At 42.4% G+C, this 27,972-nt stretch overlaps 1 protein-coding gene across 1 annotated transcript in view; it reads left to right on the top strand.

The window, feature by feature from the left end:
* The first annotated feature begins 5,637 nt into the window (after positions 1 to 5,637).
* The window catches only part of Shq1 (SHQ1, H/ACA ribonucleoprotein assembly factor), a 95,291-nt gene continuing 72,956 nt past the window's right edge, over positions 5,638 to 27,972 (top strand). The window contains exons 1-6 of the mRNA XM_034511298.2: positions 5,638 to 5,873; positions 7,020 to 7,084; positions 11,545 to 11,667; positions 12,391 to 12,551; positions 20,627 to 20,739; positions 27,084 to 27,211. Coding sequence (XP_034367189.1) covers positions 5,731 to 5,873; positions 7,020 to 7,084; positions 11,545 to 11,667; positions 12,391 to 12,551; positions 20,627 to 20,739; positions 27,084 to 27,211 — 733 coding nt within the window. The 5' untranslated portion in view covers positions 5,638 to 5,730. The remainder of the gene's footprint in view (positions 5,874 to 7,019; positions 7,085 to 11,544; positions 11,668 to 12,390; positions 12,552 to 20,626; positions 20,740 to 27,083; positions 27,212 to 27,972) is intronic.

Below are 27,972 nucleotides of genomic sequence, written 5' to 3'. Positions count from 1 at the left end.
CATTTATCTGTGGTCACCTGTGTCTTTACCCTAACTTTAATCTAGGCAGGTTCATGCCTTGTAGCCACCTTTGGCCACAGACAAACTGGGATCACCTGAAAGGGGGCTGAAAATGAATAAAAGGAGACTGAGAGGCAAGAGAAGTCTGAAGCCAAGACAAAGTTTTCTGATCAAGGCTCAAATTTTAATATTCAGCTCTTCTATTTAAAGGGAAAGCCCCACTGAACCCATTATTCGTTTCAGCTGGAGATGGGTGGGAGAACCCACCCTTGGTTTCAGCCAGATTATGTCTCAAGGCAAGCTCAGTTGGCAGTCTATTCTAAGTTTCTGTGAGAAGTTGTGCCTGCAGCCAAGGTGGGTAACTCCACCTAGGTACTATTAGTAGCTTTATTGTGGTAAACAAGGTCTTTCCAGCCTGTTCAAGGCTGGGGAGGGGGGGGGGGGAGAGCACAATGCCCTATAATTCCACTATTTCAGAGGCTGAGGCAGGAGGGGAGCTGTGAATTTAAGATCAATCTGGGTCTGGGCTACAGAGCTGGGTCTCAAACAAAAACAAAAATGGCACCCTAAGGAAAAGGATGATTCAGTTAACTATTTCCTTCTGAATCTACTTTTATAATCTATGCTTGTGATCCTAGCATTAGTTTCATTCATCTTCTTCAGAATGAATCATTACCTTATCCAGATCTCTCTCTTTCTCTCTCTCTCTCTCTCTCTCTCTCTCTCTCTCTCTCTCTCTCACACACACACACACACACACACACACCAGTATCAATGCTAATAACTAAGAAGGGTACAGTTATGTATAAATATATTACTAGCAAAAATATAATAAAATGGAGATACTGTGATGCTATGATAAGTGAAAAAAGAGAAGTGTAGAATAGGAGACCAGTTTTAGTTTTAAAAATCTTTCTGTACTTCTCTGAATAGAGTAAAGGTTTAAAAGGTTTAGCAGGGCCTTCCAGGTGTGGTGTCTTACCCTTGTAATACTAGAACTCAAAAGTGAGGATTGCTATGAGTTTGAAGTCAGCCCAGGCTACATGGTGAGTTTAAGGGCAGCCTGGCCTACAGCTTAAGATGTTGTTATTAAGAAAAAAATAATAAAAATTTTAAAAATAATAAAAAATAATGAACATAGTAGCAGTGGTCAAGCTTAAACATTCTATGCACAAGACTGCTATCTTTCCCAAATTCCTCAGGGAATGACTAGAGATATAAACAGCCTTATCAGCTTTAAACTCAAAGGTTACAACTTGCTCTTGAGTTAGCATTATAATCGCCCAGAAGATCGCCACCTTCTGGAGATAAGGGGTATTTCACCATTAAGAGACCTTGCAGTGCATCAGAATTATTTATTTAAAAAAACTGGTCTTTTGGAACACTCAGCTCTAAGTGGAATGTCTCTATCAAATTCCTCCCCTCAGAGCTCAGGGAACCTATGAATAAGGAAACACCAAGAAAACAAGGCCCTCTAGATCAACATGAGCAAAATTCATATGAACGCACAGAGACTGAAGCAGTAATACCCAGAGCCTGTGTGAGTCTGTCCCAGGTCCTCTGCAAATACAGCATGGCTTCTGGTTTAGTGTGTTTATGGGATTCCTGAGTGCGAGAACAGAACGAGTGGGTCTCAGACTGTTGTGCCCTCTCTTGGGCTTTTTTCCTTCTGTTGGTTTGTCTTGTCCGATGTGATAATTTTTGCTCTTTCTTATTATATTTTATTTTGTTATATTTTATTATTGTCTCTTAGAAGCCTGTTCTTTTCTAATGACAGACAGAATGGAAGTGTATCTCGTTAGGAAGGGAAATGGGAAGTAGAGGGAAGGGAAATCAACTGTAATCAGCATATACTATGTGAGAAAACAATCTATTAAAAAGATAGATAAATTGTTATTTTGATAACAACAAGAATTGGTAAATTCTTGTTGGGAGAATATAACTTGTGTTTTAAGCTTAGTGTTAATTATGAAACTCATGGGTCACATCATATTTTTTAGACTAGAAGAGGGAATTGATTTAATGTAAACAAAGGTGACAGGTTATATGCTTGTCCCCAGTAAGGAAAAATTATGAAGTGGGTCTAAACACAAATTCCTAGCATATATGGAAAAGTCTGTAGAAATATGAAAGCGCCTGCAAAGGCAGGTGGAACTGGCTTTGGAGAAGGAGAGAAAGAGAGAGAGAGAGAGAGAGAGAGAGAGAGAGAGAGAGAGAGAAACAGAGAGAAACAGAGAGAGAGAGAAACAGAGAGAGAGAAACAGAGAGAGAAAAGGCTTTGGATTACTTTTTCCTTTGTAAATAGTTTCCTTTATTCTTAATTTCAATTGTACTTTATGTGTATAGGTGTTTTATCTGAATGTTGCACCACCTGTGCCTGCTACCTGTGCAAGCCAAAAGAAGGCATCAGATCCCCTGGAGCTGGAGTTACAGACTGTTATGAGTCACCATGTAGGTACCAGGAATTGAACCCAGGTCCTCTGCAAAAAAAGCAGGTGCTCTTAATCACTGAGCCATCTCTCCAACTACCAGTTCACTTAATTTTTATGCCTGTTTAGTGCTAAGTTACACAAATTATGTGTCCATTCTTTTTTAAAAAACGTAAAGTTCTTTTTTAGCTGATGTACAACTTTGGTTCTCTCTCCTCTCTCTCTCTCTCTCTCTCTCTCTCTCTCTCTCTCTCTCTCTCTCTCTCTCTCTCTGTGTGTGTGTGTGTGTATTTGCCAAATCAAGTACCCAGGAAAAGTACAACTAAATTGTCAAGTGTTTTAAGTTAGAATTTCATTGTGGATCACATAGCTTGTTTCATTTAATTTCCTGTCATTAATAATTAAAAATATTAATGCTTGTGACCTACAGGAATGAGGTCCCATGGTAGATATAAAGATTTTTTTCTAGGGAAGTGAGTTTGGAGTAATTGGCCAGAGGCTATCTCTGGGGAGTCTTTTAAGGGCTTTACTAATCCCAGATTGGCATCAATTCATTGTAAGAATTGATTATCTAGTACTGTTAAGGAATCCTACGGTCTAAAGAAGGCAAGCTTGGCCTTTGAGTATGAAACCAAGATACAGGAGGTAATATTAGAGGTGTCAGCTCTTTACTGCTTTGGAGCCTGGACCTAGAATGAGACTAACCTTGAGCCCACTGAGACACTGACAAGTTGTGTGACCCTGTGCAAGTGAACAGAATATAAATGGCTTCCTCATAGAGCTGCCAGAAAGGAGGAGGAAGAGGAGGAGGAGGAGGAGGAGGAGGGGGGAGGAGGAAGAGGGGGAGGAGGGGGGAGGAGGAGGAGGGGAGGAGGAAGAGGGGGAGGAGGGGGGAGGAGGAGGGGGAGGAGGGGGAGAGGAGGAGGGGGGGAGGAGGAAGAGGGGGAGGAGGGGGAGGAGGGGGAGGAGGAGGAGGAGGAGGGGGAGGAAGAGGAATGAGAACACGCTCACTGCAGTTCTGCTACATAGCTGGGAAACCTCCTCATGCTAAACATTTTCTTTTTCTGAGTCCCAATTAAATGTCAAGATTGTTTCCCTAGAATCATAAACAGCCAGAGGTCAAGAAGGCTTTTGTGGCTATCGGGGGATCTTTACTGTCAAAGGAAATGGCTTTAAACCCTTTCTACCAATATTTACTATTTCGTTTTGTTCTTATTAGTGTTGTCTTGAGCTAGAGTTTCACTGTGTAGACCGGAGTGCTGGTTAGTTTTTACTAACTTGGTAAAAGCTGAGGTCATATGGGAAGGGCGGGGGGAACCTCAATTAAGAAAATGTCTTTTACCAATTTGGACTGTAGGCACATCTATGAGGACGTTTTCTTGGTTACCAATGAGGAGGGAAGGCCCAACATACTTGGATGATGCCACCTCTGGGCAGGTAGGTGGTCCTAGTCTGTATAAAAGAGCAAGGTGATCAATCAAGAAAGAAGTGTTCCTCCATGGTCCCTGCTTTAAGGGACCCTCCAAGGTCTCAAGCTCCTACCTTGGCTTTCCTGGAGGATGCACTGTGACCTGGAAAAGTAAGGCACATGAACCCTTTCCTTCCCATGTAACATTTGGTCATAGTTTTTATCTCAATAGAAAGCAAACTAAAATATATAGTGTGGCCTGGAACTCATTATACAGGTGAGGCTAGTCAAAAACTTGCACAATCCTCCTGCCTCAGCCTCCTTTGTGTGCTGAGATTACAGGTGCCAGCCACTGAGCCCAGCGACTCTATTGACTTTCACAAACAGGGGATTCATACTTGTCTTAGTTAGGGTCACTATTGTTGTGATGAAACACCATGACCAAAGCCACTTGTGGAGGAAAGGGTTTATTTGGCTTACACTTCCACATCACTGTTCATCATGGAAGGAAGTCAGGACAGGAACTCAGACAAGGCAGGAAGCTGGAGGCAGGAGCTGATGCAGAGGACATGGAGGGATGCTGCTTACTGGCTTGCTCCTTGTGGAGCTTGCTCAGCCTGCTCTCTTATAGAATCCAGCAGCACCAGCCCAGAGATGGCACCACCCACAAAGGGCTAAGTACTTCCCCATCATCACTAATTAAGAAAGTGCCCTACAGGCTTGCCTGCAGTAGATCTTATGCAGATGTTTTCTTCATTGAGGTTTCCTCCTGCTCTCAAATATTTTTAACTTATGTCAAGCTGACATAAACCAGCCAGCACAATACTAGATTAGGACTGTGTTAGTTCCTGTAAAAGAAATGAGGGGGAAGGATGTCTAAGAGAATATAAGGGGGAAGAGGGAGAGTAGTGGGAAAGGCATTGGGAGAGTGAGGATAACAGAGAGACTAAAAAGAATAACGTGAAGAAAAAAGAGACAGAAGACAGTTTCTGACGAGTGTATGAAGACAGAGAAAAGTGAAACAAAACCAAAAGGAAATACAATTCTTCAGAGTGGGCGCTGACTAGGTATCTGGATTCTGATCCCGTTTAGCCTCTCAGATTGCTTTTCCTTGGGGTTTGCAGTGTGGGTTAGATTAAAGGAAGCATACTCCACATGCTCTGTTAATGAGAAAACTATTCAAAGAAGGGACTAAAAGGGAGAGAGGAAGCTGAGGGAAGGGGTAGGAGAGGGGACCACGGGGCAGTTTTTGCATTACAGGTAAGAACTAAAAGGGATCTCGTAGGGATGTCGCTGCGGCTACTTGCAGAACCTGCTTCTACTTGCTGAATGCTGACTACTTGAAGGGTATAGCTCTCCTCCTGAATTACTCCATGCTATCCTCACAGTATCTGAGGAATCTGGACTAATATTATCCTCCTTTTATAGAAGAGGTGTCTGGAGTATAGAGAAGTTTTGCAGTTTAAGGTCTTGCAACTGGGAAACGCCCACATAGAAATTCAAAAACACTTTGTTGACTTAAAAAAAAAAAACAAGGCAAGTTAAATAATTTCTAAGTCTCTCCATAGACGTTAGTGAGTCTAAGACGACTTCGTGTTCCCGTTAGTCCGCAAATTTCCCGGTTAGAGTTCCAGTTCTTCGAAAAATTTCCCCCAATTGAAGTTTCGTAACAAGCCTGGCTCCAGGACATCTTTTCTCAATCTGTTTAAAAAACTCCGCCTAGCTAGGGAAAGCGTCCCGTCTCCAAGGAGACTGGCGCAGGGCGGGACTTCCGGCCCCAAACGCACTCACTTCCGTCTCCGTCCGGAAGCGCTGTGGCAGACGGAGCGGGTCTGTCGCGTGGGGACCTGTCGTGTGGTAGCGGAGCTGTGGTGGCTTCTGGCGCGCGCAGCGATGCTTACTCCTGCGTTCGAGCTGACCCAGGACCGCGACTTCCTCACCGTCGCCATCCGCGTGCCCCACGCGCGCGCCTCCGAGTTCGACGTGTACTTCGAGGGGGTGGACTTCAAGTTCTACGCCAAGCCGTACTTTCTGAGGCGAGTTTCCGCCGCCTGCGCGCCTCATTCATTCGGGAGCCCACGCTCGCGACTTAATCCGCGTCTGGCGGACACACTTGCGGGTCTCTTCGCTGCTGCCTTGGCGGCGGCTTCTTCCAGGCTCGCAGTCTGCGGCAGAATCGCCTCCTGTGGCATCTGTGGAACCCGCCACTAAGCACGGGGCCCCCCATCCAGTGTCAGTCCTGTCACCCTCGTTCTCGATCCTTCCTGACTTGTGCTTTTCTTTCACTGCACATCCGCGCCTCCCCCTTGCGTGGTGACCTCCCCGCGTGGGTCGGTCCTTTGACTCTCGTCCGCATGCCATCTGCTTTCCTGTACTTCCCAGGTCCAGTTGACATCAGATGAGCCAATTTCTTTCTGCCTGGCTGCCAGGAGACGCGAGCAGTACTTAGCATTTGCCAGCCTAGGTTCTTCTCCGTGTTGAACCAAAACAGTAGCGGCAGCTGACACTTTGGCCATTTTCAGTGTGGTAGGCAGGCAACTTCTTAAATGCGCACATGTCATTTTAATTTTGATAGCCGCACTTTGAGTTAAGCAGAACGATTAACCCCTTTGTACAGTGGACGCTGTGAGAGTCTTCTTCCCTGACTTGCTCATCAGTTGCCCTCTGCCTTTCAACTGGGTCAAGCTGCAGTCAAGCGGGTTTTTCCACTGCTCACAGTGGTAGCCGCTTAGGTCTCAATTAGCATGCCAGCTTGAAAATACAGTGGGTCACTCTACCTATGAGAGATACTTCCAGGACTCAATGGATATCTGAAATCATGGGTAGTAATGAACCCTGTATATACTATTTTCTCTTTACCTATAAAGCTGATATGAAGTTTAATTTATAGATTAGGTTAAAAAAAGTAAAGCAAAACATATAAATGCATTTGCTAACTAACTTTTTTTGTGAGGTCCCCCCGCCCCCCAGCGCTCTATGTTATATTACTGGTAACTAACGTATTCAAATGGAAAGATGGGTCATCTTTGATTTTTATTTTCTTAGTTGAAGAGTGACTCTAGGTTATTTAGCTTGCAAAATGTGAAAGAATTCCTGAACAGTTGCCATTGGAATGGTGGATAGCTTTTGATGGCTAAAGGTATGCCATGATGATGATCACCTTCCTTGTGTTAAATCTGCAGGTTAACACTTCCTGGAAGGATTGTAGAAAATGGATCTGAGCAGGGATCCTATGATGCAGATAAAGGTATGGTTTGGGATTTTAGATAGTGTGTGTGTGTGTGTGTGTGTGTACGTGTACATGTACTGTGTTGCTAAAATTCCTTTCCTAGAAGGGACATTCTCCTAAGGTCCCTTTGAAAAACTAAATGTGATTCCAAAGTTCACTGGGGAACCATTGAGTGTATCAAGTTACAGAGTAGTGGGTAAGGGGTTTGGGCAGGAATATTGGTGAATTGAAATAGCCACACTGGACTATCTATTTGCAAGGCCTCCCCCAGGGCTACATAGATTGAACTCCCTCCCTTCAGCCTAGATTCTAGCTCCTCCCCACAGCCACATACACTGGTTTCGTGTGGTGGTGGCTGGGTAATCAGATGAGGGTCCCATGACCTTCTCTGCCCTCTCACTCCGAGGGAAGGTAAAGAGTCAACAGGCTCATCTGTGATGACCTTTTGTGAGCAGGCCTGCAGAGCTGAAGCTGGTGGCAGTTTGACTCCGAGGATGGTAGTGTCCAGCTGCATATGTCGAATAGGTGTATTGAGGGGATTGCATATGTGTGGGTTCATATGTGTGCCCATGAGTTGTATATGTGTGTGGGTTCCTATGTGTGCACCCGTGCAAATGGAAGCCAAAAGACCACTCTTGTCTCTGTCCCCCCAGCTGGAGGATTACACACATGCACCACTGTATTGTATGTTTTCATTTGGGTTCTGGGACTCAAACTCAGGTCCCTCCTGCTTGTAAGGCAACTGAGTTACTGACTGAGCCATAGGCCCAGTCTTGGCTAGGATTTGGCGGATTCCTTATGTGATAGTACCCACATGGTAGTAGTCTCTAAAGATACCATGGGGACTTTCAGATATGTAGCAATTTATATATGCTGCATAACTGTTTTTTAAATGCTTAGTGCCTGTTAGCTATGGATTTTTGACAGGTAGCAGTTTTCTCAGTCTTTTAAAGTATTTTGCAATAATCTTTAAAGTAAATTTGAATCAAAAGTTCTAGTTTAGTTTTCTGGAGTTGTTTCTATATTTAGCACATGTTTAAAGTAAATGTCAACTTGAAATGGTTGGTTTTAAAATGGATGGATGACTTACAAGCTTTTGAATGAAAGATTTCTTAAAACAGTTTTCAAATTTAAATTTTAATAACAGGTTGATGAGAAATTACATATGGAAAAAATTTAAGAGTAATTGGATTTTGTTTTCATGATGGACAGGCCCCCATTTTAAGCTAGTCACAAACCCATGAATTTTACTCTTATAGGAGCTCCTGTCTTCTTCTGTACTGAGTTTGGAATAAGGGTACCTGTGGGGCCAGCAAGGGAGCTCAGTGGGTAAGGGCGCTTGTCTAGCAAACCTGGTAACCTGAATTTAGTTTCCAGAACCCATGTAAAGGTAAAGGAGGAAGCTGACTGGGCAGAGCTGTGCTCTGACTGTCACACATGAACTATAGCACAGCCTGTCCCACCCCGCCCCATCCATGCATAGTAGTATTATTTTTTTTAATTTAAAAAGAGTAGCCTGTATAGTGCTCTTATGTAGTTTACTCAGTGACTAGTGAGAGCTAGGGTAAGGGGCCAGGGAGAGTGAGTCTAAAGAAACGTGATTAAATTCTCACTTGTAACGATGTGATAACGAAGTATAAGAGAGCTGCTATCCTAGCTGTGGATATGCCAATGAAATTATTAAACTTTATGGCTGCAGAAATAGCTCGGCTGTTAAAAGCATGTACTGCTTTTCCATAGGACCAGCGTTTTTTTGGTTTGCAGTACACAAAGGCTTACAGTTGCTGTAAGTCCAGCTCCCGGGAATCTGACACCCTCTTGTGGCTTCCACAGGCACTTGTGCTCATGTGCACACAATTTATAAAATAAACCCTAAAAAGCAAAACAAAACTGTAAAGTACTTAGAGTTGAGGTGTTGACTATATGGGGGCGTCTGGGTTGGGCTGTATTTGATGGATTGGAATGCGGGTCAGTGTGATGCAAGAGGTAAATGTTTAACACAGTGGGCTGGAAGTGGGAGTGCACACTTGTAATCCTGGTGCTCAGGATAGGAGCATAGTTTGATGTGGATTTAAAACCAGCCAGGGCTACATTGCAAAGCTATCTCAAAAAGCATGAAAAGATCTCTTGAATTATTAAGGAAATCATTAAGTTATAATTGCTTTGATGCCGTTTTAAAGCCATTGCTACTCTTTGGATTAGGTATCCTGATTTCCTGTAGTCCAGAAATACATATTTCGCCAGTAACTGTCGGGTGGTGCTGTTGTCTCCTCAGCCACTGACTTGTAGAAACTCTTTGAGCTTGGATATTTTGACTAGATTAAGATGGTTTAGGTGATAGTAAAGCTTTCTCTGGTTTGGACGCAGTAATTTCTGATTGAAGATACAACTTTGGAAAAGCCCCTTTTAAGACTTTTTCTTGATTTATAGTTACTAAATTTATAATGAGGGCAAAATTTTGGAATCCCGTAAGGAATTAGGTTTTTTTTTTTTTTTTTTTTAAATAATCTAGTTAAAATGTTTTATTGGTGTCTGTTCATTGCAGATACTGTTGGGATTCATGAAAACGATTTCTTTCAAGTATATCATATATTCACTACTCCAAACTGTTTCCTTTCTCTTTTCTCCCCTTTTCCTGTCCTACTAGTATCTTTTCCCCTTTCCCCTAGTTTCCCTAGCTTTCATGCATTATACATGAGGTCATATTTGTGTGTGTGCATGCACACACACACATGCACACACACACACACACAACAGAAAGAGAGAGATGTGAATATCATCTATTTCTCTATTATCTAACTATCATCTATTTACCCATCATCTCTGTCTATCCTCTGCCTGTCTCTCTGTCTATCTATCCATGCATCTATAAAAAGACTCTAGTTCACAATTGAGACAAAGCATAGATGAGTCTGGCTTGTGCTGCTTAATATGATCTCGAGTTACATCCATTTTCTTGCACATGACACCATCTCATTCTTTTTATGACTAGTAAATGTCCATTGCGTAGATACATATTTTTTTTATTTATCTGTTGATGGACACCTAGACAGAGTCCATAACCTTGGCTGTTGTGAATGTGCTGTAGGGAATCTAGGTGTGCCATGATAACTTGGACTCCTTAAGGTTTATACCTAGGAATGGTAGCTGGCTCATATGGCAGTTCTAGTGTTAGTATTTTGGGCAGCATCCTTCCTGATTTCCGAGGTGGTAAAATGAGTTTTCGTTCTCACTAGCAGTGTTCTAACAGGTCACTTTTTTCTGCATCCTTGCCAGCATTGCTGTCATGATTTTTTTCTAAGAGGTGTTCTGACTGAGCTGAGCTGAGATCTCAATGTAGTCTGCATTTCCTTGTTGGCTAAGGATGCTGAACATTTTTTTCATGTGTTTATTTGCCATTTGGTTGGGTTGGTTGTTTTTTGTCTATTTTTTTTCTGTGTATGTGTTTATAGGTGTGTTTGTGTATATGCATGTGGCTATAGACAAGAGGATCGGCTTTTTGGGTTCTTCCGTCATTACAATCTTGCTAATGAGACAAGGTCTTTCACTGAACCTGGCACTTGGCACTTGCTGCTTCAGCTTGGCCAGCAAACCCAGGGGTTCTGTCTCCATTTCTTCAGCACTGGGGTTATAGGTATTTGATGTTGTGCTCAGTTTATTGTATATGTAGAATATAGAGATTCAAACTTAGATCCTTATGGCTATGTGAGAAACGCTACCAACTGAGCCATTTTTCCAGCCCACCTGAGTATTTTGTGTTTTGATCTTTTTGTATGTTGTGAATATTGATTCTTTTCATATGTATACTTTGTTGGCTATTCTGGCCAATTCAAGCTACAGGACTGCCTTTCCTGAAGCCCCACTCCTAGAAGCTTCCTAGTTTACCCAGGCTGCTGGGCCTGACCCTCCAGGTAGAAGAGTGACCAGGCCTTGCCCCACTCAGACTTCCCTAATGTCTTCCCAGCTGCTAATGACTGTTCAAGCTCCCAGTGTCAGGAGAGTGGCCAGGTTTTGTACTACCAAAAAAAAAAAAATCCACTAATCCCTGAGTTTGCCTCAAGATTGGGCCACATAACCCCTCTAATCCCAGGCCATCCTGGAAAACTCTGCCATATACCGACCCCCACCTCGGCCTACCCCTCTCAAGAAAATTTATATAAATCCCATTTTCTGCTGAGTTCTTTGCTGCCATACTCCTAGGTTTTTCCTCCCAGTAAATCTCTTGTATGAGATTTGTTGTGTGTGTGACTTTGTGGTATTCCTTGGCTCCCAACTGTCAAGATACCTTTCCCTTACGAGCTGTAACACTTGCACTGGGGAAACCTTTCCTCCCCTGGAGCAGAGCTGTAACACTTCCATTGGAAGCAACAAAGGTTTTCCTCAGAATTATATATTACCCAGACTTACATTTCCCTTATATGTACTTATGAAGTCTGAATATTTTAATCTGTCTAACTATGCAGTAATTTCTTTTAAAGGAATTTTTACCATTCGATTGCCCAAGGAAACTCCTGGCCAGCATTTTGAGGGGTTGAACATGTTAACTGCTCTCCTGGCACCAAGAAAATCCAGGTCTGCCAAACCACTTGTGGAGGAAATAGGTATGCTTACTGTTGTTGGGACAAAATGAAGACAAAGAGGAATGCTTGTGATAATTTGTGTCTAGGGGAGGAGACCTGGGGATAGAAAATCAGAGAAAAAAGGTTTAAGTGAAGAAAATAAAAAGGGAAAGTTAAGTGTCCTGAGAAAATGGCTCATCTGCTATCCCAGTTCAAAGGCAGGACCAGAGTGGATAAGTAGCCCAGTCACATTTTCTCTGTCAGGTAAAACATTGTCTTGTCAGAAGTGTGTAGTTGAACACGTCACTAGGTGTCAAACTGTAATGTTTATTTATTTCCAATACCCTGGGATTAAAATTTACTTTAATCCTGCCCATACTCTTCCCAGGTACACACCACGGTCCTTCCTAGATCACTAGCACCCTCCCCCTTTGCCTGACTGTCAGTTGCTTACATAATTACTCCTAGAGTGTGTGTGTTCCTTTTTGTCTGGCTTCTTACACTCAGTGTTCTTATGAGGTGGATCTGTGTTAAAACAGAAGTCCACATACCTTCATCACTGAATGGTAGATGATTTTGTGAGTTTATCTGTGCCTCCTACTGTGGTGAACATTTGGGCTGCTTCCACTTTTTGGGCCATTGTGATCTGTGGGGCTGTGAATATTCTTGTCTTGGTCAATGTAGGCATTTTTCCTGTAGCAACTTCTTCTCATTGTACCTAGACACCTCAGAACTTTAAAAATTAAACTAATATATAACATTTAGGTGCTTCCGGGGTTTCTGAAGAAGGAGCTGACGATGAGGATGAGGAGTTTGACTGGGAAATCGAGCAGACTCCCTATGAAGAGGTCTCAGAAAGTACTCTGCGATTGCAGTGTCACTATGGATTTGGAAACCTGCGGGCAGGTGTGGTTCAGCGGTTACAGGTATGCTGTCCTGCAAGACTGTGGCACACAGGGTGTTTCAACTTCATTTCTGCTTCCCCGGGCGCTTTTAAAGGAAGATTATAGAAGGTGACTTAATTAGAGCCTGTAGCAAGCTACTTGTATGTAAGGACCATGCAGTTGTCCATTCCTTCCGTGACTAGCTTGATGCTGTCCTTAGGGAAAGTTCCATCTAGGATGCAGCTAACTTTCCTGAATATCAGGAGCTCTTTGAACTATCCCCCTGCTTTATCCTTTCCTGGGATTATGGTATGTGCCTCCTTTAGGTTGTGTTTTGATAAAATTGTTCAGTTCTTGGTGCACAGTAGATATTATATTCTGTTTATTCTTGGTAGAGGTCAAATGTAAACTCATTTGCATACTTGAGGTTTTGCAGAGTTTGGGATCTAGGTTTTGCCTGAGCAATGCTCAGTTAGTAGAGTGTATCTGAGTCTCTCAAGAAAAAGTCAGAAGCCGACATTCTGTTCGTATTTCTGCTTCCACTTATGTTTGGGATACTGTGATGATCACTGGCCATGTGTAAGTAGTTCTCTCTTGGTAAAGTGGTGAAAAATGTCATGAGATACTGGACACATAAAAGTCATAAAAGTGTAGGACACTGTAAAGACTCCTGCCCTTGAAACATGAAGTTACTTTCAGAATTCTTGCAAAAAAACAAAATTGACATTTACTCAGCAGCAAATAAGTTGAAGGAATATGTGCATGTAAAAGCTCGGACACTTCTCTGCTGAACGTGTCTGTCTGTGTTTCCCTCTGCCACTCCTGTCCCTTGTTTTCCTAGTGATGGCTGAGATGTTTAGGACTGAGTCAGCTTTATGGCAGCTGTGGCAGAAACTGCAGTGACTTTCACTAGCTGTGTGGCCGAGAGCTAGTTTGTGGTCATTTTATTTGGGGCTGTCCTGTCCAGAGCTGCGAATAAAGGCTAGTAAGTGTCGTACAGCTAAGTTCAGAATCTCCATTCAGGTTAAAAGTGTCCCAGACACCCAGTAGCATCCAGTCCAGATGCATGTGGCCACTTTGAAGGGTTTCTCCTGGCTTAAAGGATGCTAGAAGACCATAGTTCAGGTGAGGCCAAGTCTCTTTTAGGTCAGAAGTTTTTGTATTTATTGAAAATCATTTATAAGTAATTTAGGTTACTTTTTAAGCCAACATTGTTACGAAATACTCTTTTGTTTTTTGATTCAGGGTCTTACTTATTCCAGGTAGTCCTGGAACTCACTACATAGCTGAGTCTGGCCTTGAATTCCTGGTTCTCCTACCTCCCCTTCTCAAGTCCCAGAAGCACACATATATAACAGTACACCTAGCTTTCGTCAAAAGTGGTACTTTGAAACATAAAAGTTATATATACTCTTGAGATAAGAATGGTGTTTCAGAACATGTATGTAGGTAGTAGTACTCGGTGTCTTTCTTAATCGTGTGACTAAAGCATTGGATACCTAAATATCTGTCACTCCGCTTAGAAAATGAACAATCAGTTTAGTTAGGATCCCTGTGTATCTTTCTATGATTACGTCTCCTCTTTCTCTGTTAGAAATGCTTAGTTTGTTTATTTAGCTTAACTATGTAAAATTGCTAAACTATTTCAGACTTTAATAGAATGAAATTACTTTCCGAAAAAAAGAAAAAAAAAAGAGAGAGAAAAAAGACCCCCATTTCCTTAATTTACAGAGAAAAGGCCACCCAAGTGAGTGGGCTCCAGGGTTTATATGTGAGCAGTATACTGCTGCCAGCAGAGGCTTGTCACTCTGCACAGAACACTGTAAGCCCAGGGCTCTGAGAAATGCCCACTTTCCAAATGTGTTTAATTTGGCACCAAAACCGTATCTGAAACAACATAGGTTTTGTTCTGGTCCTTTCCCCACCTCTCCCCCATTTTTGAGACAAGTTTTTACTTTATAGCTCAGGCTGGCCTGGAACTCAGTATCTCCAGTGATGACATGACAGGAGTGAGTCACCACACCTAGCTGGCTGTCCCAGTATGTTTGAAATTACTTAATTTTAAAATTTATCACGATTGTGTTTCTGTCTGTGTGTGTGACTCGTGCATGTGAGTGCGGGTGTGTTTGTGTTGCAGCATGTGTGTGGGGGTAAGAAGTTAACTTTCAGGGTTCTGTCTTCTCCCTACACGATGGGTTCCAGGGAGTAAACTCAGGTTGACAGCCTACCATGGTTTCTGCTGCTGTGAGAAAATACTGTGAGCGAAGGCAACTTAGGAAAGAAAGAGTTTATTTGGACTTACGGTTCTAGAGGGAGAGTCTTTGATAGTGCATGGCATGGCATGGCGGCAGGAACAGGAGGCAGGCTAATCACATGTTTATCCACACACAGGAAAGCAGGGAGAGGCAACTAGAAGTAGGAAGAGGTTTTCTCTTTCTGTTCGCTCTCAAATTTTCCTCTCACAAGACTCTCCATTCTTACAGATCCATAACTTATCCAGACAGCACTACTTAGCTGTTGACCAAGTATTCATATGTATGAACCTGTGGGGGACATTTGCCATTCATCCACTACCCATGGCAAGTGCTTTTACCAACTGACCCAGCTCTCCAGCCCTCAGTATATTTTTAAAGCTATTTTAAACTACATACTTAGTCTTATGTGTCTGAATTACTGCTGAAGTGCTTAGATAAAAGAGTGCTGCGTCAGCCTCCTGACACGCACTGTAAATAAAGTAGTATGTGTTCTCAAATACCTGCAGTCCAGAGAGAGTCTGAAGGCTGAAGCCACCAAGTCTGGGAATTGCTATGGAACTGTTCTGAGTATTGTGTGAGGCAGACCAACCATACTGGTTCCTCGGGCATCTTTACTTTTGCATGTGTATTTTTTTATTAGGAGACAAAGCCAGTAAAAAGCTTTAAAGAAGTGGAACTTTGTTATGAATTAAATTTGAGGGATATGTTGTTCTTCATAACATTTGGGATTAATCAGACTTTTAGAAATCATAGTAAGGTTGGTATGTTTTCTCAGAATCTTACATAATCGCTATTACTTTCAGTGCTGTGTTTACAACTGCTCTGTTTGTGACAGTTACATCAAGTGACTAAAAGATGGCCCTGTAACATGAATGGTATTAATTATTGAAGAAGTTATAGGTGCTCCTAACAAAGGTTATCACTCAAGTAAGAGGCTTCAGAACCATCATCTCATAGTGTCATTAAAATGGCTTTTCTAGTACTGTGTATTCTACAACTTTAATTTCTCTAGCCTTTGGGTCAAGACACACCCAAAACATTTGTTCACTAGTAGGATGCCAGTATCTCCCCACTCTTCTTAAGTGAATAGTTTTGTTTTCTCTGATGCTAAAAGCAATGTACTCATAAAAAAAGTAGTACAAAGGGGGAAAAAAAACCCCAGTATTTTCCACACCCAGATAATGTCTTCAGTGAATAATTTAACTTTTTACTAAAGCATAATCCTGTCCCCTTTTAAACAGATTTGTTTGCAAACTTCTCCATGTTATCTGATAATGAAAATATTTTTGCAGAAGCAAATTCTTTCTCACTAGCCCCCACCCTTTGCTTTCCATTTATATATACACACCGACTTTCTTTCCTTTTTTTGAAATCTCTGCCAGCCACCAGGCTGCCTTTGGAAAACTGTCCTGGCTGCTCAGAGTCAAGGCTGCACAACAAGCTGTTGGCACTGGTGGCTGCCAGCAGTCACAATCCTGGAGTCTCTGGCGTCACCCCAGCCAGCTCCAGGGACAGCCTCAGTTGTAGGATGCCAGGCCTTCTGGCCCTTGCTTTTCTTTGGCTGCTGCAGGGATCCTGAGGTCTTTGCCTTGGCCAGATGTGCACACAGTTCATTCTCTTTCCGGATTGGGTCCTATTTGATCTGTGATGCAAATGTACACAAGTGTGGCTTACATCCTCCATAACCTTTTCCTGGTAGTGTTCATCTTCAGATTGCTCAGGCAACTAGTGACCACAGCTATTCTGAAGCAGAGAAAAGGGAATGTTTTTCTTCCTGCTGAACTTTTTTCCCTTCCTTTCCCATGGTTTATTAATGTCTCAGACTTTTTCTTCTTTTGTGGTGCTGAGAATCCAGGACCACGTGCATGCTAAGAAAGTGCTCTGTCACCAGCCATATCTCTCTTCCAGTCTGACTCTGCATTAGCTTTCCATCGTTCCTATTACAGTACTATATAGGAACAAGTTATGTGAGGAAAGATTTTGCTTCATGTTTTCTGTACATCGTGATAGGGAAGGCATACCAGAGCAGCTCATTCACAGTGACGAGAACATGCAGTAGAGGCTGCTCAGGACCAGGAAGCTGTATAGGACAGGAAGTAGACAGGGATAATAAACTCATAAGGACCTGCTCCCAGTAACCAACTTCTTTCTACCAGCTAAGCCTATTTCCTGAGGCTTCCCCAAAGTGTACTGCTCCATGGAGAACAAATAAGTGTGCAGAGTTTGTGAAGGCCCTTTACTTTTTCGTTTGCTGTAGTTTTTCACTAGGGTCCAGTTTGAGCTGGGCTGTGGTAGGTAGATGCCCAGAATAATGCAGGTGAAGGTTGCCCAGCTGGGAATAGCTAGGTGGTGTGTGACCTATCTGCTGCATTGCTGTGGTGACCTTGAGTCCTGAGACTAGAGGAGAACATGAGCAGGGCTAAAGAGAGTTGCTTTTGTATTTTCTAGTTCGCCCCATGAGTTTGGGTATTTTATCTGTGTGCTTGTTTCTGGATCTGTATTCCAGCAAGCAGACTGGTCCGCAGCCTCTATGCACTCTGCACTCAGTAATGATTTCCTTCTGACTGCCAGGCTCACTGTCCTAGTTAGGGTGATTATTGCTGTGATGAAACACCATGACCAAAAGCAACTTGGTGAGGAAACAGTTCTTTGACTTACACTTCTTTCTTTCTTTTTTTTAATTAAGATTTTTTATTGGATATTTTATTTACATTTCAGATGTTCTCCCCTTTCCCCATTCCCCCCATCCAGAAACCCCATTCCACCCCCTCCTCCTGCTTCTATAAGGATGTATCCCCACCCACCCACTCCCACCTCCCCACCATCTAATTCCCCCACACATCCAGCTTTCATGGGACCAAGGTCTTCCTCTCCCACCTATGCCTGACAAGGCCATCCTCCCCTACATATACAGCTGGAGCCATGGGTCTCTCCCTATGTGCTCCCAGGTTTAGACCCTGAGAGCAGTGGTTGGTTGGTATTGTTGCTCTCACTTTGGGGCCACAAACCCCTTCAGCTCCTTCAGTCTTCTCTTCAACTTCTCCATTGGGAACCCCATGATCAGATGTGAGCATCTGCCTCTGTATATGTCAGGCTCTGGCAGACCTCTAAGGAGACAGCTATATCAGGCTCCTGTCAGCATGCACTTTCTGGCATCCACATCAGCGTCTGCCTTTGGTGACTGCACATGGGATGAATACCCAGGTGGAGCAGTCTGCGGATGGCCCCTCCTTCAGTTTCTGTCCCACGCTTTGTCTTCATATAGGTGTTTTTAGCTCTGGATTATATCATTTAATACTTATAACAGCCTGTGGCACCAAATACTGCCCCTCCCCAAGAAAATATTACAGACGTCTATGTGGTTACCCATCCTGTGAAGATTTTACATTACATGGGGAGTACTTTGCAACTGTGATTAAGGATAATATCGACATGCCTTTTATATATGGGTCCACTTTAATCATGGAGGGAGGATAAAAGGCCTGGTGATGAGAGGAGCTGAGGGAGGGATGGCATCATCCTGTGGATTTGCAGTCCAAGGAAAGGAAGGAAATGGCCCCATAATACTGTTCTACCAAGGCAAGGCGTGGACTCCTAGTGCTGCTACTCCTGAGGCCGTGGTCCACTGTGCCCTCACCTGTGGCTGGAGTTGGGATGTCAGTGAGGAAACTGAGGGAGGGAGGAAGAACTGATGCTGCACTGTGGAGGAGATGCTCAGCTGGATTCAACTCTGGACGGCAAGTCTTCCCATGGAAGCACTGCTGCCTGCTTGTTAAGCTCTTTCATCATGAATGTTCTGTTTCAGTGTATTATGGATTGCATAAACTTGAGGGCTGCCCTGAGACTCTTAACTACTGTTTATAGTGGGATTTCTGTAGGAAAATGCATTCCAGGTGTTCAGAAAGTAAATTGTGAAGGAACTTTGGAATGTAAATTTTATTTTATTTTTGTGGATAGGCATTTGTCTGGTTGTTGCCTCAAATGTTTGTAGTTGAAAGTATTAAGATGTTCTGGTTGATCTAGTGGCTTCCAGAAAGGTCACTGAATCCCTTCATTATATTTGAATATGCTTAGGTTAAGACCTACGTGCTTAATGGTAAGAAAGAGCTTATTTTGATTTAAAGTTACATATTTATTTGTGTGAATGTGTGTGCTTGTATACATGTCATGGTGTATGGGCAGAGGTCAGAAGACAGTTTCTGGGTGTCAGCTCCCTCCTTCCACCATGTGGCTCCTGGGGATTGATTTCAATCAGGTTACTCACTGGGCCATTTCTCTGGCCCAAGAATTTTTTTTTTTAATTTGGAAATTTTGGTTACATAGGGAGGCTGTGCTCATATGACTCCCCACAGCTTACTGCTGTTTTAGAAACCTTGCATTCTGGCGACCAGCTTTAACATGCTGTGACACACGAGGAAGAGAAGTGAAGGGATTGCTTAAGGTCCCAGGACTAACTCCAAAGGCAGCTCTGCTTTGTCACTCTTACCTTTCCATGTATACAGCTCAGTTTACTACTGTCGAATTTACACATCTTTCCCAAGTTACTGCTTGACTTCTTCCACTTAGAGATCCTTTACATTTCTTCCAGGTCTGTGCTCATACCTGGAGTGGAAGTAGGTGTGGGAGTGGACACACAAAAGCCACATTTGGGGAATGTTTTGGATTGTATGAGGTCTCTTCAGTTCGCAATTCCTGTTTATGTCTGTTCTGTAGAATTCTGCTTGGGAAACATGCTTCATGTTCATATGTACACATCCTAAGACAATAAGGGTGATTTTGGGATTAGATTTTTAAAGATTCAGATGGAAAGTCATAGACATCAGAATGACTCAAAAATTCTTTGAAATTTTTTATTAATGGTTATTTATGATGAAATTAATGATAAATGAAAAAATAAGTAAAAATAATGAAAATTTTAAAATGTGCGAATGGAAGTCAGGGGAAAGCTTCATGGAGTTGGTCTTTTTTGTCTATCTCTATGTGGTTTCTAGGAATTAAACTCAGGTCATCAGGCCTGCATGACAAGCACATTTTCACAGTAGACTGTACAGGATTTCATTTGCATGGTCTATTGTGATTCTGAGACCAGCTAGATGGGAGGAAGAAAGGCAGGTCTCTCTGTATCTACAGAGATGCCTCATATACTCAGACCCTTCTGTCTTTAGGAGCTTTCAGATCGCTAAAACTGAACATGGAAATGAATAGAGAATTAAATGTTCCTGCATGTTTGTGAGGGTTTATTCAATTCTACTTTTTGTGTCAAAATTTTTAAATAAGTGCATGTGCATGCATATGCCTGCCATAGCATGTGTGCCAAGTCACGATGACAGCTTTTAGGAGTTGTTTCTCCCCTCCTACTGTATAGTTTCCAGGGATTGAATACAGGTGATCAGGCTTGGTGACAAGTGCTCATGATCCTTTGTGTTAAATGTTAATGTCCTTATAGATGCTGGTTGGTATGTCTTATGGGTTAAATGAGATAGATGATTTATTTGGAAGTTTCTAGCAGAGTCTATAGAATAGTGGATTCAAACAGTTGTTGGTTTTTTGTATTTTGCTAAAAGGCCCCACTGTGTAGCTCTGGCAGGCTTGGAACTTACTATGTGGCCCAGACTGGTCTTGAACTCAGAAAGATCTGCCTACCCAAGTGCCTACCTCTGCCACTCAACTGCTGGGAACTAAGGTGTGCTCCACCACACCCATCTTAAATGTTTGTTAGATTTAAATTTAAATATATAAGCATCTCATACTGTAGTGATCAGACAGTTCTTCCAACTTTCATATTCCTCCTCCCTTCCCTATATTTGATTTTTAAAAACTAAGAATTTGAGATAGCATTTGTTTTTGTTCTGGTGTTTTTAGGATGAACTGAGTGAGCTTATTGATATTAAGGATCCAGATTTCACTCCTGTGACTGAACGGAGGCAGAAACGCCTGGCTGCTGAGGTGGCCAAATTTGATCCAGATCATTATCTGTGAGTATGAACTTTTGTGACAGTTAAATAAGTTAGTTACTTTACACTTCCTTAACTTTTTTCAGAATCTTTGAGTGTATGTATGTATATATGTTTGTGTAGTTATGTGTGCACATGGAGGCCAAACCTCAACAATGGGTGACTTCTTCAGTCATTCTTTGCTTTATTTCCTGAGTCAGGGCCTCTCACTGAACCCAGAGCTCACCCATTCAGCCAGGCTGGCTGGCCAGCCCTGGACAGTGAGCTGTCCATCTATCTCTGTCTTCCCTATATTGCCATGCCTAGCTTTTTATTTAGGCGCTGGGGATCTAACTCAGGTCGTTGTATTTGTATGGCTAGCACTCTACTGAGTAATCCATCTCTCCAGCCTCTCAATAGACATATTTTTAGATCCTAGAATTAGTGAAGACACTACCCCTAATTGACGTTTAACGTACCCTATAATGGCTATACATGTGTGACCTTTGTAAACTTGCTGCTTAGTTTATACTAGCATCCAAGAACTCATTTTTATTTTAATTCTTTGTGAATTTCACATTATGTACCCCAATCCTGCTCATCTCCCAGTCCTTTCATACCTACCCTCTGCTCTTGCAACCTCCTCCCCAAAAGCAAAAAAAAAAAAAAAAACCAAAAAAACAAAACAAAAAACCCAAAAATCTCATCCCCCTTTGCCCATACTTCTTTATTTGCAAATATGCATTGCAATGAATCATTGGTGTGGTTTGAGGCCTCTGTCTTCTGCTATACCATCTACTGGATTCTCACTGGGACTTCTCTCTCAGATACCTTCTGTTGACCTGTGTCATGGAGACCCTATAGCTTTGGATCTGCAGGACCAGACCTTCATGTACTTCAGCAGTTCATAGATGGGGTAGATGTTGGGGTGGGCCCACTCAAATTTCTGGATCTGGGCCTGGGTGATAGCTCAGCTGGTCAGTCACCCACACCACCAGGATGAGCTCTCTGGCACTGTTCTGTCTAGCTCACCCATTGCTGCAGCCATCAAGGGGCAGAGCCAGCTCTCCCACTCTCATGCCATTGGGGCTAGCTCACCCATGCCTGTGCCAGCAGGGTTAGCTCTATTGTGATGTCCAGGTGAGGTACAGAGCCTGCTCTCCTGAGTGCTGCAGTAGGTGAGGGTCTGGGCCAGCTCTCCCATACTCACGACCTTGGGCTGGTTCACTTGCTGCCAACCCCTGTAACCAGCTGTACTGGGCTGCCCAGGTAAGGGCCCACTTGCAATGGAGATCTCTTAATAAACTCTTCAGCACAACCGGTTGGTCATGACACTTTTTGGGGTCACATATCAGATATACTGCATATCAGATATTTATATTACAATTCATAATAGTAGCAAAATTACAGTTGTGAATGAACAATGAAATAATTTTATGATTGGGGATCGTCACAACATGAGGAACTGTATTAAGGGGTTGCAGCATTAGGAAGGTTAAGAACCACTGCTTTAATGGTTTCCTCACCATGCTTAAAATACCACTTCTTTCAAGTAGAATTTTTGTCATGGTTATTTGTGTGTGTAACTGAATATGTCTTGCTTTCCATAAGAATCTACATGTGCATGTGCTGTATTTCTTGCTAGTCTAGGATCTCCCTAGAACTTTTATCTGCCACCAGTAGCAGTGACCAGATAGTTGTCCTTTGCACTAGAGTATCAGTAGAAGCTAATCAGAGTTGTGCTGTATTTTCCACCTGTATCTGTTGCGCCCCTTGCAGCAATCAGAACTGTATTTGGGTAAGGAACTTAATAAAACAGAGATATGCTATCTCTTATTGGCCAGATAACAGCATGTTTTTGCATTTTTCTCTGGGCCTCTAAATACCTGACTCTTTGAGGGTGTGTAGAGAATGAGTGTAGTTCATATGTTGATGTAGGGCTCATTTATTTTTTCCAGATGATTTCAAATTGTTACCCATATAGCCATATACCTATATAATCACCACTTTCTGGTATTTTTGTACAGTGTTTTCAGCTTATCATGTTTCCTCCTAGGATTATTACACAAGGAGGAAAAGAGGTGAAGGGACTTGCCCAAGGTCACACTACTATTAAGTGGATGGGTAGGACTTGAAAAGAGGCCTCCTTTGCACTCTGTATTTCCTTTTCATGTACACTACTTCACTCTAACTGCCATTGCTCTTGTGATTAACATTCTCTCTCCTGTGACCCAGTGGGATACTAATTGGAATGGCAGAAGTGAATCTTGTGATGTGCAAATGGAATGAGCGATGTGTGGTGATGAATGGCTGAGCATCCTAAGGGGAGCCAGGGAAGAGTGGGCTGTGTTATACTGTGGAGGACATCTGAGAGACTCTGCTCCATTTAGACTGCCATTTCTAATTACTTTTATCTCTTCAATGGTGGTTTTAAAGGTCCACTGAAGAGTAATTTGAAGAAACCCATTTAGAATCATGCTGAATATTTAAAGTAGAAATTTCATTGTCAGCAGATTTCTCAGCCAGTCTGAAAACAGAATGAGCTTTCGAAGGCTGAAATTTTAAGTGGGAGGTAGCTTAATTAGAAGAACTGTCTAGGAGAATACGTTTGTGGCCCAAGAAGATGAGGATATTGAAATTTAGAGTTGGCAGCATGACAGTCTAAGCAGCCTGTTTTCCTCCCTCCTCTGTGCTTTTGTATCCAGAAGCTTATTTTCTTTAAATAACTTTAAGCTACATTAATTAGTGAGAGGGAGATGTACAGGTGGCACAACAGGTATGGAGATCAGAGAACAGTGTGCAGGTTCAGATCTCCCACTGTGTGGGTTCCAGGGATCGCACTCAAGTTGTCTGGCTTTGCAAGTGTCTCTACCCACTGAGCCATCTCACTGGCCCCAGAAGCTCATCCCCTTAATAGTTTGAGGGGAATGTTCTTGTCATTTCTTAAGGAGTGGTTCTCAGAGAAGTGATCGTGTCAGGTTTTGAAAGGGCTTCTAGAAAATGAACGTGATTTTAGCCTACACAGGACAGAGTTGGGTCTGTGTAGCTGCTATATAAAGAGGAAGCTGCCTATAAAGAGGAAGTTACACATTTCAGTGTAAGCTCTGTCTGTTTTAGGTTGTGACTGTTTTGAAATCTGTTGTAAAATAGAGATATGATGTGGTTTGATTATTACATTAGTATGTCCCGCAGCCTGATGGGAGTGCTGTATGTGGTGATCTGATCTGTAAGGCTTGTCGTTTCTGATTATTCTTTTTTACACCATTTGTTCCTTTAGACATGGTTTTAGAAATTTTTGATTTTATTTATTAGCACTTGTGTGTATGAATAAAAGTGTGTGCCATGTCATCAGACAACATTTTCAGGACTTGGTCCTCCTTCCAGCATGGGTTCCAGGTTCAAGTCATCAGGCTTGGGTGGCAAGTGCTTTTCCCTGTGAGCCATTTGCTGACTTCGATGTTATTTTTTACACTAAAGTCTATAGACAGCATCTTGAAGTATTCTATAGTAATCTTTCACCTTTATATATGGCCAAATATTTGTATTTCTTTTCTTGAAGAAAATTGGTGTTTTTTTCTTCCTACATTTGTTTTTGATTCTTGGGGGGATTTTTATTATAACTAATTTATAAAATCTTGCTTATTTCTTTGGTGGGAACAGGAGGAGAAGGATTTAATCAACATTTTAAACATCTGTGAGATCATAAAAAAACAAAAATGATCCAAGCCTTTTTTGGGATACTATTTTAAGCTGTGATAGAGTTGCATTATTAGGAGTTTGTTAAAGAGGCTGACACACTGATCTGTTTGTTTGTTTGCTTTTTGGATTTTGATGTATTGAGTAGACTAGAGCTAGCATTTGGGAGGCTGGAAGGGGTGGTTTTCTGTTCAGCATAGGAAGAAGCATTGGATAAAACATCAGTCCTGTTCTTTTGTTTGTGTGTGCTAGTGCAACAAGCATTTGTTTGAAAGGGTTTCCTACTCTCCATCCAGCAGATTACAAGGATAGCACTTGATTGTGACAGATCTCCACACTCATGTCACTTTCATTGCAGTGGGGCGAAGTCAGTGGCATATCTGGTGGACGGCCATTGTCTTAGCTCGGCTTTCATTGCTGTGAAGAGACATCATCTTAGATCAAGAGATCAAGGCAACTCTTAAAAGGGTAAACATTTAATTGAGGCTGGTTTATAGTTTCAGAGGTTTAGTCTGTTATCATCATGGCAGGAATCATGGCAGCATGCAACAGACGTGGTGCTGAAGGAGATGAGAGTTTTACATCATGATCTGATGGCAGCCAGAAGGATACTGTCTTCAGCAGACAGCCAGGACGAGACCTCAAAACCCACCTCTCAGTGGTCCTCTAACAAGGCTACACCTCTTCCAATAAGGCCACACCTCCCAACAGTATCACTTCCCATGGGCCAAACATATTTAAACCACCACAGCTATGAAGAAGCAAGTTCAAGGTGTAGAGAAGGGCTGGGCATTCTACAGATGTTTGTTAGTTTTCACTACTGTTACTTGGGTTAGAACATAGTGATGCATACCTTTAATCCCAGCACTTGGGAGGCAGCAGCAGGTGGATCTCTGTGAGTTGAGTCCAGCCTGATCTACATAGTGAGTTCCAGGACAGCCAAGGCTACTCAGAGAGATCCTGTCTCCCCACCCCCAATCCCCAAAACAAAACAGAAACAGAAAGCAAGCAAGCTGAGGTGTCTTTGGCATCTCTGTCCCACACAGTCAATCAGTCCTAAAGCTGTGCCAAGTCTCTCTGTGATTTCCTCTACTTGACGTTTCCGACCCTCTTCTCACGTGACTTCTTATAGCCTTCCGACCACCTCGCAGCCTTCTGTGGGCTTCACTAGCTCTGGCAGCTGTGAGGCCAGCGGCATGATGGCTGATGCTCTCCAGTGAAACCTGCCTCCACCCATGGTTGGTACGCCTTGGCTTATGAATCATATTCATGTAACTCTTAATTTATAGACAGTGTAAAGAATAAGCCATTCGTGGGCCTGATGGAACAAGCTTACAGTCCAAGGTATGCTGGAGACTAGTGAGGACTATAAGGAGCAAGTTTAAGGTTTAGAGAACATCACAAATTCAAGGCCTGCCTAAGATATTGTATGAGTTCAAAGCCAGCCTAGGGAACTCAGTGAGACTGTCTCAAAAATAAAAATAGAAAGCAGGCCGAACATTTGTGAAACATGAGGTTCAATCTTCAGTATAATGTAAAAAATGGAAAACAGAATAACCCACCCCATTTTAGATTATTGGAATGATATCTGAGAATATTTACTCAGAGTAAGTTTATCATTTTGGAGAGTTTTATTTTGGGCCATGAGATGGGCTTGTACATGTTACAGCATGCATGTGTAAGTCAGGACAACTTGTGGGAGAGAGTCAGTTCTTCTACCATATGGGTGCTGCAAGTAAACTCAGGCTTAGGGGGAGGCACTCAGATTCTCTGAGCTATCTGACCAGCCTTCTTACTGTTTTGTTTTGTTTTGTTTGTTTGTTTGTTTGTTTAAATCTTGGCCATGATATATTACCTTTCTAGGCCTCAGTTTCTACCTGTGTAAAATGAGTGTTTTAGGAGACTCCTTCTCAGGCAGTGACGCTGCAAGGAATGGAAGGCATCATAGATGTAAACACCCATCTAGTAGACTGGTGTAGACTTTCCCCAGGAACACTAGCTTTCAACTTGGAAGACAAGATCACTTGATTTCTGAATGTGTCCTCTAAAAAGAGATAGAGGTGTATTTCAAATGTACCTTTTGTTTTTCTAGTTAAAATTGAGAAAGTACAGGAAACCCCCAAAGAATGGGGTTTTCTGGTGTCTACAAAGGTTGTTTTCATCTTTTTCAAAAACTAAAAATCAAGGAACTGTTAAGATTAGCAGAGCTCATTAAAGTAGCTAGCATTTTAGTAGAAAGTAGTCACACTAAATAATGTGTTCAGTGTGTGAGTATGTGAGTGTGTCCTCAGTCTCTTTGTGGAAATGCAGTATAAATTACATGCTCATCTGTTTGCTTTTTTTTTTTCTTCTCAGTCTGAAAGGCATTTCATTTATCTTAACATTATTCTAACCTGTGCTACTCACAAACCCAGCATCAGTTCTAGATGGCAGTGTGGTCAGTGTAGGATGAGAGCTCAGGGTAGGACAGCTCTTTGTGTGCTTTTGTGTAGAGGATCAGGAATGACTAATGCGCCTTTTGCTTTATGGGATTAGTAACCATAAAGAAAGTCAGCACAACACTCAATTTTCTCTCAGATTGTGTACTGAATTGGTGTAGTCTCTATTTCTGCTATAATATGATAAATTAAGATTAGAAAGAAAGCAAGCCAGTGCAATCTGATTTAACAAGCCCATTTGTTTTTGAGCAGGGCTGACTTCTTTGAAGATGAGGCAGTTGAGCAGCTTTTGAAGTACAGTCCCTGGTGGAACGATGCACATGCAGAAATGATGGCTTCTTTGGGAAAGAGCCAAGAGCAAGGGGATGCTGCTGCACTAGGTAAGAAACAACATTAGCATTGTTTGTGGTTTTATTTTTTTTTTTGTTTTGTTTGTGGTTTTAAAACTCACCATTTCGCCAAGCCACTCCCTTTTGTGTTGTGTGCCATATAATTTTAATTGTCTTTCATTGTGAAAATGGGGTTTTTGATAGCTGATTCTGCCTCCTGTGTTTGCCTTTCTTTGCTGGTAGATTTGAGCTGTAAGGTACTGTAGAATTCCACACTGAATCATTCAGCTTCATTTTTGTTGGAAAATCCTCATGAAATAGATCTTACCTTAGACTCAGTAGAGTCCTTTTAAGTTTTTAATTGAGTATGAGTAAGAGAGAGACCCAGACTCATTCCCACTCTAGTGAAAGAGTTGGATCCTCAGTTTATTCATGGGTTGAGGGATGAGGAAGCCAGAATAGCTGTCTTCCCATCTTAGTTTCCAGAACATGGTAAAACTGTTTGTACTGGAGAATGCTGAGGTGAGGATTTTACGAGCCACAAGAGGTGACTAAACAAGCATTACCCAGTGTTGCGGGAATTTTTGGCTGCACCACTTTGTGCTCTCAGCTGGTTGCAGGCGCACACCCGCCCAGGAGCTATCTCAGATCCACGAATGGAAAACACATATACACATGCCAGTTAATTTTAAAATGCCTTGGCTAATTCAAAGGCTGGGCACTCCTAAACCTTTCCCTGCTACCCTAGGCCACTGGCCACTTAGCCAAGTCTCACATGGCTGGTTGGCTTTATCTCCTGCGACTACCCCAGT

The sequence above is a fragment of the Arvicanthis niloticus genome, chromosome 9 (genome assembly GCF_011762505.2).
Source record: "Arvicanthis niloticus isolate mArvNil1 chromosome 9, mArvNil1.pat.X, whole genome shotgun sequence".
Lineage (NCBI taxonomy): Eukaryota > Metazoa > Chordata > Mammalia > Rodentia > Muridae > Arvicanthis > Arvicanthis niloticus.
Note: the sequence above shows the minus strand (reverse complement) of the source record. Positions and strands in the feature narration are given on the sequence as shown.